The sequence below is a fragment of the Filicampus tigris genome, chromosome 4, assembly GCF_054856515.1.
Source record: "Filicampus tigris isolate MCC_2025a chromosome 4, RoL_Ftig_1.0, whole genome shotgun sequence".
Lineage (NCBI taxonomy): Eukaryota > Metazoa > Chordata > Actinopteri > Syngnathiformes > Syngnathidae > Filicampus > Filicampus tigris.
The window spans coordinates 29,132,409-29,144,606 of record NC_141220.1 but is presented as its reverse complement, the minus strand read 5'-3'; the positions used below and the strand labels follow the sequence as shown (position 1 = coordinate 29,144,606).

Genomic DNA, 12,198 nt, shown 5'->3' with positions numbered 1-12,198 from the left:
AATGACGTGAAGTCGTCACATTGGCAGAAAAAAAACAACAACAAAAATGAACGATTGCTTAATATCACGCAAAATAACAAAACATTTAGGAGGGGAAATTATCTAAATATAAAAGGTTAGGGCGGGGGGGGTTAAAAAAAAAATCCCCCCCCCCCCCCACCATAGCAAGCGAACGACGTGGCCGAGAAGTCATTGTTGATCATCCGCAGCCGTGATTTCGTGAAATGTAACCTTCAATCTTGCCCAACCCATTGATAAGGCTCCCGAAAAGCCGTTTGCGTAGGTCTGCCGACACGCTGCCTCCTGTTGGGGGGAGTGTGAACTGCAAACACACGTGATGGATTGTTGACATTCCTGCTTGGATTACAAAGCGGATCGAAAGCCGTTCCCTTTTTTTTTTTTTTTTTTTTTTTTTGCTGCCCCCTCCCTAAGTGTAATCCCGATGTTGAGGCTCTCCTCCTCCTCCTCCTCCTCCTCCTCTTCCTCTTCCTCCTCCTCGCCTGCAGGCGCTATAAAGGCCGGCACGGCGGTTTGCTCTCCCACATAGTGGCAGTGACGGCAGCGCACGTTGGGCGAGCGGAATGCGTTTGGGGCCGACATGACAAAGAGCCAGACCCCGCCCCCGCCCTCATCTACAGGTGAGACACTCGTTCCTTCGGGGGGGTGTGCATCTTTGTTTTTGCGGGGCTTTTGTTGACTGCGTGGTTTATTTTGGGTGCGCCGGGCTCCCGCCACGGTACGACTGCAAGCAAGCGGGAGGAATGTTCACGCCAGGAATGTTGGCTCACGCATTTTTGTGTTTAGAAGCCTCCAAAGTAGCACTTTTTTTCCCGCCCCTTTGTTTTGTTTTGGGAGGTGAGACATTTACGGTGCAATTGTGGTGAAGGCCGTGCCCGACTGGGAGGAGGCAAAGGTCATAAAAGTGGCGACGCAGGTGCGACCGGTGGCGGCAAGCGGGCCCAATTTTCGGACATAAAAAAGTGACGTGAGGTGAAAGTGCTTTTGGTGGCAAAAGAATCCTTTTTCCAAATGTACAACGAAGAAACACACATTTGATTTTCAAATTTCAATTGATTTATAATCTGGAAATCAAAATCTTGACAATGACTCTTGAAAATGTATTATAGTCGTTGGCTTTGGATTTCTTTTGTTTGGCTCGACTAAATATTTCCTGAAATGATTTTTTGATGAAACATCCAATTGTTTGACTTGATAAATCAGGAAATCAACTGCAAACTTGTTTTATTGTATTATTTTTTGGGGGGTATTTTATTTTGTAATGCTTGAAGAAAATCCCCCAAAAGCAAGTTATTTTTGCAATCGGTAAAATGCAGAATTTTGTGGCAAGAGTTTGGGGGGACGTTCCTTCTCATCCAGAAGGCCTGCGTGGAAGAGTCGAGCCATCAAAGCCTTTTTTGGAGGACGTCCAAAACATGCCGACCGAAACGGGAATTTCTGTGGAACGACTGCGAGCCGCCGGTGCTCCCGTCCACGTTTTTCTGTCTTGCAGCTGTCCCAATACTTTTGTCCACGTATTTTGGCTTGCCGGCGCGTTTGTAAATCTGTTCCCAGATTGGTCATCGCAGGACGGAGGTGTGATGTTGGACGCCGTCCATGTGACAGACGGTGCGTTTGAGGGAGTGGAATTTTTTTGGGCTTCTGCTCTCTGGCGAGCTGTGGGGGCCTTCAGCTCCGATCGCAAACATCAAAGTGGCTATTTTGGACGTTCCGACAGTGAACCGTTGCCATGGAGCAGATTTGTACGCTTTTTAATTAAAAAAAAAAAAAAATTGAAATAGGCTTTTACGGTTGCATTTTCTGTTTGGATGCGGTACCGCTCCGTGTGTGTTAAAGTGAAGTACGATCACCTTAACATCAGGTAGCCCATCTGTGGCGATTCGCATTATACGGTCGCATCAAGCTAGCAGATTTTCGCTATATTCGATCGAAGCATCCAGTGCTTGAATGTAGCGTTTTTCTATGTGTGAGTTTTACAGTGAAATTCAACAAAGCGCATGAAGCAAGCACACTCGGCCTCTTCTCAGGAGAAACGTGCGAGTCGGCGAGTGACGACGAAGGAATTCAAGGGTTCCTCTGTTTTCGGAATTCAGAGAGTCTGACTAAAAGCAAATCATATGAAAACCAAAGCACTATTCCCAAAGCAACGTTGGAATGTAAATATTTCCAAATAATAGCAGGGCCAGTCGAAGAAGAATTTGAGAACACTTCATTTGGCAGCCACTTTCCAACAATCGGCATTGGTTTATCGAGCGCAACCGCTAAACGTGGCTTGCCCAAAAACGAAAATAAAAACAAAACACGCTTTCATTCCATGATACAGAGTGACGACAGTGCCTTTTAAGGGGAGCTCCCGCTAGCGATGTCCCAAAACGCGTTGTCAATGTCATTCATCCGTCCAACTTCCCAAGCGGCCTCGTCTTTGTCCACATTCTTGGAATCACGTGAACGACTTTGCTGATGATAGGTGCGCAGTCACAAAGCCCATTACGCCCCCCCCCCCTCCGCCCAAGCACCTTGGCAAGGGGACGATCCAGCGTTGCTGGCGAAGCGCCTTTGAAATCGACAACATTTTCCAGCGGAGACAATCAGGCGGCGTCTCTGGCTGCCTCTCTCGCGGCCTCGTCCAACGACGAGAAGCCGCAGCGACCGCAGGCATCAACCGCAGGCATCAACAAACGCTCGCTAATCACTTCCAGGCTGACCCGCCGCTTGTGTTGAGGGGGGTGCGCTCGCTGCGGCGGGGCGCTCTCTTTTTTTTCTTCTTCCCCTTTTGTGACTTTTACAACAAGCCAAAATGTAAACACGAGATTCAAGGCCACCGTTGTCGTCGTCTGGCTTTCAATTGTTCCGATCGCGATGCCGGAAGAACTGGCAAACGGCAAAAACTTCAGATGGCTCGTGCAGCAGATCATATCGTCGCTGTCCTGTCAAATCTCCAATTTTGGAAACTTTTTTAAAAATTTTTTTTCACATAAATGTGATGTCTGTAACGCGGAAACGCCATTCATGTAAAAATAAGAGAAAAGGGAGGGACGTGTTTTTCACATGACAGTGAGGATATGTAAGGCAGAAATGATACGAGATAATGCTCAAGGCATTTTTTTCTGCCTTGAGTACGCGCTTGACTCGCCTTAAAGACTGTGTCGGGGGGGGCGCAACTGTTGCTACTGACAACAAACAAGTACAAAACGTCCTGAAACAATGTTCCATCGCTAATTAAAGTGGAAGTCAACCCAAACCTCTTTTTTTCAAGAATATGTTCCCAGCAGGCCCACTAGTTGACACAGGCCATTCTGATTCATTTTGCGTTTGCAGAATAAGTGTTAATCCAGCCGTTTTTAGCCATCTCTGGGGGCGGCCATTTTGCCTCCTGTCGACTGAAAGTGACATCAGAACTGCTCACAATGACCGTGATTGGTCGTTGTGAGCAGTTGTGTCATTTTCAGTGGACAGAAGTGACAAAATGGCCGCCCCAGGAGATGGCTAAAAACGGGTGCATTTCGCTGCTTAATTTATACTCCACAAACGCTAAATGAATCAGAACGCCGTGTTTCAACGAGTGGTTTTGATGGGAACATATTGTTGAAAAAAATAGGTTTGGGTTGAAAAAGAAAAAAAAAAAAAGTCATTACACTGACATTGTATACGGCGCGTTTAGCGGTCGCGGCGCTAGCAGCGCTCAGGTGAACGGACCGAAAGGAAATGTCTCCGGCCACTTTGATGCTGACGCGCTTGCCGTTTCTACCGATGACTTTTGAATCAATCCGGCTTATTTCCATGACAACGACTTCAAAGTAAGACGATCCAGCCGTCATCCGGTCCACGGCTTGCTTGTTTGTCCTTCTCAGCGAAGCGCGGCAGCCAGCGACTTTTCTCAATGTCGGATTCTCCGTACAAGCAAAGCATCGAGTGTCTTTTGTCCTGTCTCGGAGGCGTGGCGGCAAGCGGCGCCCCGTGGTGACAAAAAGACGATTTGCGCCATGAGTCCAACTCAAGCGTGTGGTGAACCTTGCAGAAAGCCTTACGAGGGAAGAATCAAATGATTCCCAAACACGAGGCGGGACGCGAGCGCCTTTTGATGAGGCTTTTCCTCACAACACGCCGGAGTCTCCCGGCGGCGCCAGACCGCAAGGAGCCTCTTGGCGGGAGCGAGCGTCATCGAGGCTTCGGCTCCGGTCAGCAGAGTTTGTTGGTCTTTTGGCCGGGCGGAGCGCCGGGATGTGGCGGCAGCGAGCGAGTCCTTTTGGCCGCGCAGTCTTGCGGCCCATCCGTTGATTCGCCGGCAGACTTCCGTCCCTACACGGTCACTTGTTTTTGCGCACATCTTTCAAGTAGGGCTGTGCAAACAATACAAATCCAATGACAACTACGATTACTACACTGTGTTTGTTTACACAAGGGAATCATACTTGGCTTTATACATTTGCAACTTTTTTTTATTTTATAACAACTAATTTGATCATTTTTGTTGGGTCCAAAAGGAACATACTTAATTTATTTGCCTTTATGGTTTTTACAGTTAAACATTTTCTTGTGTTGCACCCAAAAAGAAAATGAACGATTGTTTGAACAGTGGTGTTTTCAATTATTAGCAAAATAATGGTGATTATATGAGAGCCGCATCCAATCCGATGTTGCGCAGCCGTCTGAAATCTTGCATGAGGCCTCATGCAATGTTTGTGTTTCATGTCAGCGAGAAGCCCTTTTAAAAGCCTGCAGACATTTCACTCTGCTATTAAAATTCTCCAAAAGTCAGCCGGGAATCAACTTGGGAATGTCGGAAGTGAACAACGTCAAAGCGACAAGAATGTTGATTTAAATCAGTTGACTATGTGGGTGATAGACCCCCCCATCCCACCACCGAAAAAAATTAAAACCCACAGTGCATTTCCCAAATGCCAAATGGAAAATATGCGGCGGTCCACTGGATATGTATTATTTCTGAAAGTTGGCACACGTTAGTACTGGGGGAAGCGGGGGGGGACAGGTGAAAAACTGGTTTGGAATCAGGAAAAGTTCAGCAAAGCCCAGGAGGGTTGCTCTTTTTGCGGCGTCGTCTTTCTCATAAGCGAACGGTAGAAATGTTGATGTCGGGGCTGAATTTTTCCGGCGTTCTCCTCAGGATGATCGCGAGTCGCCGCGCCTGATCAGCAGCATGCCGGCGGGGCGGGCGGGCGCCGGAGCCTGGGTCCCGCTCGCCCTCACCTTCTGGCGGCTGCTTGCGCTCCTGCACTCGGCGGCCCCGGGCCAGAAGCCGGCCCGGCCGCCCCTGGTGGGCCGCCGGCCCTTCGTGGCCGCCTGGAACGCGCCGCTGGACATGTGCCGCATCAAGTACAACGTCAGCGTCAAGCCGGAGCGCCTGTTCCACATGGGCGGCAGCCCCCGCGCCGGCTGGACGGGCCAGAACGTCACCATCTTCTACGCCAACCGGCTGGGCTACTACCCGCGCTACACGGCGCGGGGCGAGGCGCTGCACGGCGGCGTCCCGCAGAACGGCAGCCTGGACGTGCACCTGTTCAAGGCCTACCGGGACATCAAGCACTTCATCCCCGCCCAAGACTTCCGCGGCCTGGCCGTCATCGACTGGGAGTTCTGGCGGCCGCAGTGGAGCCGCAACTGGCACAAGAAGGACGTCTACCGCCGCAAGTCGCGGGAGCTGACCGCCGAGGCCTACCTCAACGTGACGGCGGCGCAGGTGAGGACCGTCACTGAGCCTTCGCCCGCTCGTTATCGCACATTTTCAAACGCGTGTCCGTGCTGCTGCTGCTGCTCCAGGTGTGCTTCAAGGAGCAGTTTGCTATGTTTGAAGGTTGACGGGAAGATTAGAGGTGCCGCGACCAGTTGACAAATCCTTTCCAGTCATCGTTCAACCGAGAATTGTCCAATACCTCTCGACAGTCAATATTCTCCCATTTCTCAAATACAAGCCGACTGATTCCGTTTGCCTTGAATCCAATCGACAACATTGCAAACATCTGCTTTTACGTTTGGAAAACAAACATTTTAGCCAATTTTATGACGCGTTACAAACCCAACCAGTGACTGACTCGTGCAGCAAGTGACAAAATGGCCGCCCCCTGAGACGGATAAAAACGGCTGGATTAACTCTTATTCCACAAACGAAATATTGATCAGAATGCCGCGTTTCAACTTGTGGGGCGCATAGAACATACTCTTGTAAAGAAAACGTCCACTTCCCCTTGATTTTGATCAATTATTAAAATCATGGATAGTAGCGGAATGTCTATGTTCCAGATTGAAGAGGAAAATATGAAAAGAATAAAGTTGAATTTCTTGCATGCTTATACGTAGACCTTATCATCAAAATACAGAGGAACCCCGGCGCTCGATATCACACGATTTCCGATCGGGTTCGATTTCCGACCAGGTCATTTGATGGGTGCAAGCCTCGTACACCTGCACCCAAAACGCTTGAGAAGCACTTTGTGGACTGTTGTCAGTGAGAGGTGCCGTCTAAATGAAGTTTCCTGCCGACTCTGAGGTGGAGGAGCTGGCGCGGCGCCGCTTTGAGAAGAGCGCCCGGGCCTTCATGCAGCGCACGCTGCAGCTGGGCACGCGCATGCGCCCCAACGGCCTGTGGGGCTTCTACCTCTACCCCGACTGCCACAACTACAACCTCCACGAGGACGGCTACACCGGCCTGTGCCCGCTGATGGAGAGTCTGCGCAATGACGAGCTGCGCTGGCTGTGGAACAGCAGCACGGCGCTCTACCCGTCCATCGCCATCCACAAGTCGCACATCAACAGCGTGGCCAACCTGCGCTTTGCCCGCCACCGCGTGCGGGAGGCGCTCCGCGTGGCCTCGCTCACCGCCAACGACTACGACCTCCCCACCTACGTCTACCTGAGGCTGGGATACCGCGACGAGCCGCTCACCTTCCTCACCACGGTAACGGACCCCTTTTACCCCGTCGACACTTGGGAGGGAAGGGTCATTACATTCTGGAATATCAACCGAGAATTTCCCCTTCACCTCTCAGGTTTTCTTCAACTTCTTTTTTCAAGCAAAATGATACAAAAATGGTGAACACAGAACATCCCAGGCCACGTGACCCACCTGCCTGAATGTCATGCTAATTTGCTACATGCTAAAAAGCCACATGCTAATAAGCTTGCGATCAGGTCTCATTTCTTTGACAAATGTCCCAGTAAGATGTTTGCTCACACACTAATGCTCAGTAGCTAAGCTTGCATATATGTTTCATTTACATTAAGCAGTTCTGGTTGATTGAGTTCCACCTTTTTGCGTCTAAAACAAATCAAGTGGGATCCCAGAATAATTTGTCACACTTTCCCACATTGCAAATGTAGCTACATGCTAAATATTCATTACAAAACATATGTTACGTTTCCATTAGACAAAAAACAGTTCAAATTTGTTTGATGATTCCTCAGGTTTATTTCCAAGACAAATCGAGGGAATACCAAAGTAACTTTAACTGTGCTCCTTTTTGGGCATCTTTTCAACGGGGTACCGACTACCGAGTGCAGTGGTTGGGTACCTAACAAGCTGAGCTAAGGCGCAATTTTGCTGGTCAATTGTGGAAAGTTACAACAGAAAGTGACCGATCAAACACTTTTGGCCATCTAGCATCAAGTTGCCAAGAGCCAGACGCCAAGCAGCAACATGCTAAATTGCTTTATGCTAACGGCTTCATGCTCGGCCTGCATTCCATCAAGCAGTAAAGTTCAGATGTAGTGGTTTTTTCCCTACTTCCAAATTAAAAAAAAGTCCAGACCAAAATGGTTGGCCAGATGCGAAATGGTTACATGCCAAGTGTCCGACTAACCTTGCCCTTGCCCTTGCCCTTGCCCTTGCCCTTGCCGTGGCGTGTCCTCTCCGCAGAAGGATCTGGTGCACACCATCGGCGAGAGCGCCGCGCTGGGGGCCGCCGGCTTCGTCATCTGGGGTGACCTCAACTTGACCACGTCGCGGGTGAGGAACGCCCCCAAGTCGCCCCCAAGATGCACTGCGACCTCAAACACATTTCAGCCGTTAATCCCCACTTGGTCTACTGTACTGTCGGACAATAATTGAGAGTCAAATCATCACACATGTCATTTCAAATAAAAATGAATAAAATTAGGTTCGATTGAAAATATACATATGAAAATTAGCTTCTTTTTTTTCAGCTAATACAAGTACAGTGGACCCCAAAATCATAAATACAGTACAGAAAAGCTATATAAATTTTGATGAGGAAAAAAATGCCCCTTTTAAAAAACGTGAATAAGCGGGGTGTCACTGTCAAGAAAAAAAAAAAAGCAAATAAGTGGGAGATTGGGGATGATACTGAAAATAACTGTGACCTCCCCCAAAAACAACCAAGCAGACGGCCGCACAGCTTTTTAAAAATGTCACATGGTCTACTCTAGTGTCTCTTGAGTTTTATTTTTTTTTACTGAATAATCAAACGCCGATGAATGAATCAACTTTCACGTTGTTAGTCCTTCAATGGCCACCATCATTTTTGTTTGAGACGCGTGTAGACCTCAGCGGAGAGACTAGTTAAAAAAAAAAAAAAAAAAAAAATCTAAATTGTATGTTGTAAATTGTTGCAAATGCCTAATTCCAAATTCAGTTTAAGGCTTTGTATTTTCTGGGTGTTTCACCTGGGGTCAAATGACCACATAGCTCTGATTGACTGAGAATATAAATGATATTTTAAGAGTAAAAAAGTTCGCAAAAGTGTTTCGCTTGAGTGTGTCCTGGTGTTTTTCCGGGCCAGGCTGCCATCTAGTGGACTTGACATGACACTTTTGTCCATTCCAAGGAGGCTTTAGAAATACAGTATTTTCCGTGATGTTCAAATAAGATTGTCTTCTTTTCTTTTCTTTTTTTTTAAGTGTTCTGTCTCATGTCGATTAGTCACACTGTTTGTCATCTGAATGTCGCCTTTCTCGTCTCTTCGTGCAGCGTCTGGAATTGTTTTGAAGACCGCGGCCGCACGCCAACAACAATGCTTTGGCCCTCAACTTCTTTTCCTTTCTTCTGTCCTTTCAACTGTTGTGGCTGGCTGAAAGAAAAAAAAACCGTTCAGTCTGACATTCTACATGTTTGCATGTAGTGTCGCCAGTCAATGTCTTGTGGCAAACGTGCTTGTAACAGAACACACGGCATCAACACTGATGACGTTTAATTAAAAGTTGCGTCACGACGTCTTCGCGTCTGTCCATCCATTTGGTTTACACAGGTCGCCAGGCAATGTCAGGCTGCAGGCACATGTCGACAAGCAATGGACTTTTCGCCGGCCAATGTCGGGCTAGCCATTTGGAGAAAGTGCAAAGTGCCTTTGCTTTCATTGGACCTGATGGGTGTGCTTTGTGCGGGTGTTTTCCCTGCAGCACAACTGCAGCAAGGTGCAATGGTTCCTGAGCCACCGGCTGGGCCAGTACATCACCAACGTGACGCGGGCTGCCGAGTTGTGCAGCGACTTCCTGTGCCAGAACAACGGACGCTGCGTCCGCCGCAACCCGGGCGCTCGCCACTACCTGCACCTCGACGCCGCCACCTTCAGCATCCACCCCGCGGGGGGCGACGGAGGCTTCGCCGTCAGCGGGAGCCACTCGCCGCTGGCCCTGAAGGATCTCGCGGAGCGCTTCCGTTGTCATTGCTACGAAGGTCACCGGGGGGAGCGCTGCGATAGCGCCAACGAGGTGCGCCAGGACGACGACCGCGAGGACGACGACCGGGAGGACGTGGCCGACGACAAGGAGAGGCGGAGGAGCGAGTGGGAGCACGAGCAGGGAGGGCGGGCGGACGAGGGGCGCAGCGGGGCGCCGCCCGCCCTCGCCCCCGCCCTTTTGACCCTTTTGACGCTCCTCCTGAACTTCCGACAAACGCTCGACACATTCGGATGTTTGTTAGCGTGCTGACGTCCGCGGATCACAACGCAGCTCATAAGAATGTAATGACTTGAACGCAAACTTGCTCGAAACAAACCAAACCAACCAAGTAGACTTTTCAGCATGAACCCTGCAATTGGCAGCGGTTAGGGACCAAGACCTGACGCGAATACCAAACATTTGCGGACGCCCCAGCTCCAAAATTGTTGCAAAGTGCTTGCATTAATAGTTCAAATCAGTGGTTCTCAATCTTTTGACACAGAGAAGCACCCATGAAAAAATGATTAGCTCTCCATGCCGCCATTCTAGCCAACGTTAAAATACAGTAGGCCTATAGGCTTTAGTGTTCATCAAAAATAAGGCATTTCCATCATTGCGGCATACCCGTCAACCCCGGGGTGTACTGAATCTTATTTTCCTAGCCAAGCCTTCACAAGTAAGCAAGCGATGATCTTTTGCTTGAAGCGAGCTGACAAGATCAACATCTGGGTATTTAGTGCGTTCTTGGTTCATTCGTACTTTCACTTGGAACAGTACTTGGGCCACTACTGACGACGTTACCTGAGATCACAAGGACGTAAGAACGGACAAGCACGCGTATTGACAAAGGGCCACTGTAACGTTGAAAAAAGAGCAGCTGCTTGGAAATTGGAAAGTAAAGGGAAAAACACGATTTAACAGTACATACTGTGAATACACTATACAAGTACATACAAACTGTACATAAGGGTTAAAAATGATCTTGTATTTTTTTTCTTTGTGGAAAAAACAATAGAAAAGCAATGACTTTTTATGACAAAACATGTATTTTTTGGGGGGGTGGGGAAATTTTTTCTTTAAGAAAAAAGTCAATCTTATAGGAAATAAAGTCATACTTTGGCTTACCGCAAGACCGAACCCACAAAGGCCTACCTCTAGTAGTACTGTAGGTACTTGTACCACACTTTGAGATTCAACTGGTTCAAAAATCACAAACAATATGCTCCAACAATTCTCACACTTTCTAAGGCCGAACATAGTGACCACTCACAACAACTGATACCCGCTAGTGGCCGTGAATGGCCACTTGAAAGATGCCAGGACACAAAATGAGTTTACCCTAATACGTACAGTACGGTTGGTTTCAGTTTAGAGTCGATCGATTCAGTTAAGTTCTACAGAAGAATTTGTGAGCGGTGATTTATGAATCAGCGAGGGGTCACTGTAAAAAGTAACAAGTGGAGCCCACTGTCCTGCTACTGCTAACACAGCTAGCAGTGCTAACAAAGCACCAACCAATGACAGTCTGTCAGCTTTTTGTACGTCTGAAAATTTACCTGAGATTGTTGGCTTTCACTGCCCAGCAAATGTGAGCTCATGAAGCTAACACGTGTGTATCGTCGAAAATGTTAGCTTGAAGCTTCTACCACATGTAGGAGCTGTTGGTGCTAGCAGTTAGGCAATTATAAGCGATGATTCTGTTGCCTAAGAACAACACCCAAAAACAAGTGCTGTTGTATGACAGCTAGCTTGTTCAGTCAAAAAGCTTATGCGTTAGCCTCTGTGGTTTGGTCCTGTTGAATCAGTGACGCTAAAAACAACAAAGTTAGCATGTGCTAATGATTTTTTACAAAAGCTGTTTTACTTGACATGACGTTTGATATACTGATGCTTACGCGGTGAGTGAAAACTTGTCATTTCTACCCCTTTACTCATTGGTTTTATTAGCATAACCAAAAACGTGTACTTTATCATACTCTCTTGATTGAATATCATTTTTTTATTTAGAGGAATTGAACTAGCGGACGTGAGCAATTTCCACGCGTCAATGCAGCTATGAGAAACACTGAAGAGGACGTCGTCGTCGACGCAGCCGAGCTCAAGTCGTGACTCGGCGCTTTTCTGCGGTTCTTCGTTTCCTCCTCTTCAAAAGTTCAACAAGTGTGTGTGAACTAGTCAGGACATCTCCGCCAAGGCCTCCTAACTATCCTGAATTAGATTAGCAACAAATTGCTCACCTTCATCGGGGTGCTAGTCGGATTATTTTAGTCATTGCCACGGAAACAACATACGTATGGTATCGTGATCTGTTTTGTCACAGTGACGATACACAAGTTGGAAATATTGATTGATTGAGGAAGACGCCTCATGTAGCACTTGCTTGTTTATGTTTGAAAGAGATTTTCATCTCACGTGGTGACTGCAATAATTACTGTTTTTTGTTTTTACGCATATATCATGATTGTAGAATAAAACATGCAGCACATGAATGTAAATGCACTGCAAATAAACCAATTATACCTATTTTTCTTGTTAAGTGTCATCGAACCT

The 12,198-nt window shown here is 47.8% G+C and overlaps 1 protein-coding gene and 1 long non-coding RNA gene across 6 annotated transcripts in view; one reads left to right on the top strand and one right to left on the bottom strand.

Annotated features, from left to right (window-relative positions):
• LOC147149362 (uncharacterized) overlaps positions 1–12,198 on the bottom strand; it is a 41,161-nt gene that overhangs the window by 18,154 nt on the left and 10,809 nt on the right. For 2 of the 3 annotated variants that reach the window (XR_015086384.1, XR_015086382.1), the window contains exon 4: positions 7,833–8,019. This is a non-coding gene — a long non-coding RNA (uncharacterized LOC147149362). The remainder of the gene's footprint in view (positions 1–7,832; positions 8,020–12,198) is intronic. The other variant, XR_015086383.1, reaches the window with a different exon arrangement.
• Positions 506–12,171, top strand: hyal4 (hyaluronidase 4). Of its 3 annotated transcripts, XM_086027337.1 has the most exons (5): positions 506–638; positions 5,144–5,716; positions 6,524–6,931; positions 7,889–7,978; positions 9,388–12,171. In XM_086027337.1, the coding sequence occupies exons 2-5, from the start codon at positions 5,177–5,179 to the stop codon at positions 9,916–9,918; spliced, it is 1,569 nt and encodes a 522-aa protein (XP_085883463.1). In that variant the 5' UTR covers positions 506–638; positions 5,144–5,176; the 3' UTR covers positions 9,919–12,171. The 3 variants fall into 3 exon arrangements, with proteins under 3 accessions (XP_085883463.1, XP_085883466.1, XP_085883465.1); XM_086027340.1 differs by lacking the exon at positions 7,889–7,978; XM_086027339.1 differs by lacking the exon at positions 506–638 and having other exon boundaries at positions 4,275–5,716.

What these genes read in the sequence shown, in the direction of transcription:
- hyal4 (XM_086027337.1), top strand. Translation starts at nt 5,177, where the DNA reads ATGCCGGCGGGGCGGGCGGGCGCCGGAGCCTGGGTCCCGCTCGCCCTC. An exon ending in CGCTCACCTTCCTCACCACG is followed by an intron (nt 6,932 to 7,888) that starts GTAACGGACCCC and finishes TCCTCTCCGCAG; the next exon opens with AAGGATCTGGTGCACACCAT. An exon ending in TCAACTTGACCACGTCGCGG is followed by an intron (nt 7,979 to 9,387) that starts GTGAGGAACGCC and finishes TTTTCCCTGCAG; the next exon opens with CACAACTGCAGCAAGGTGCA.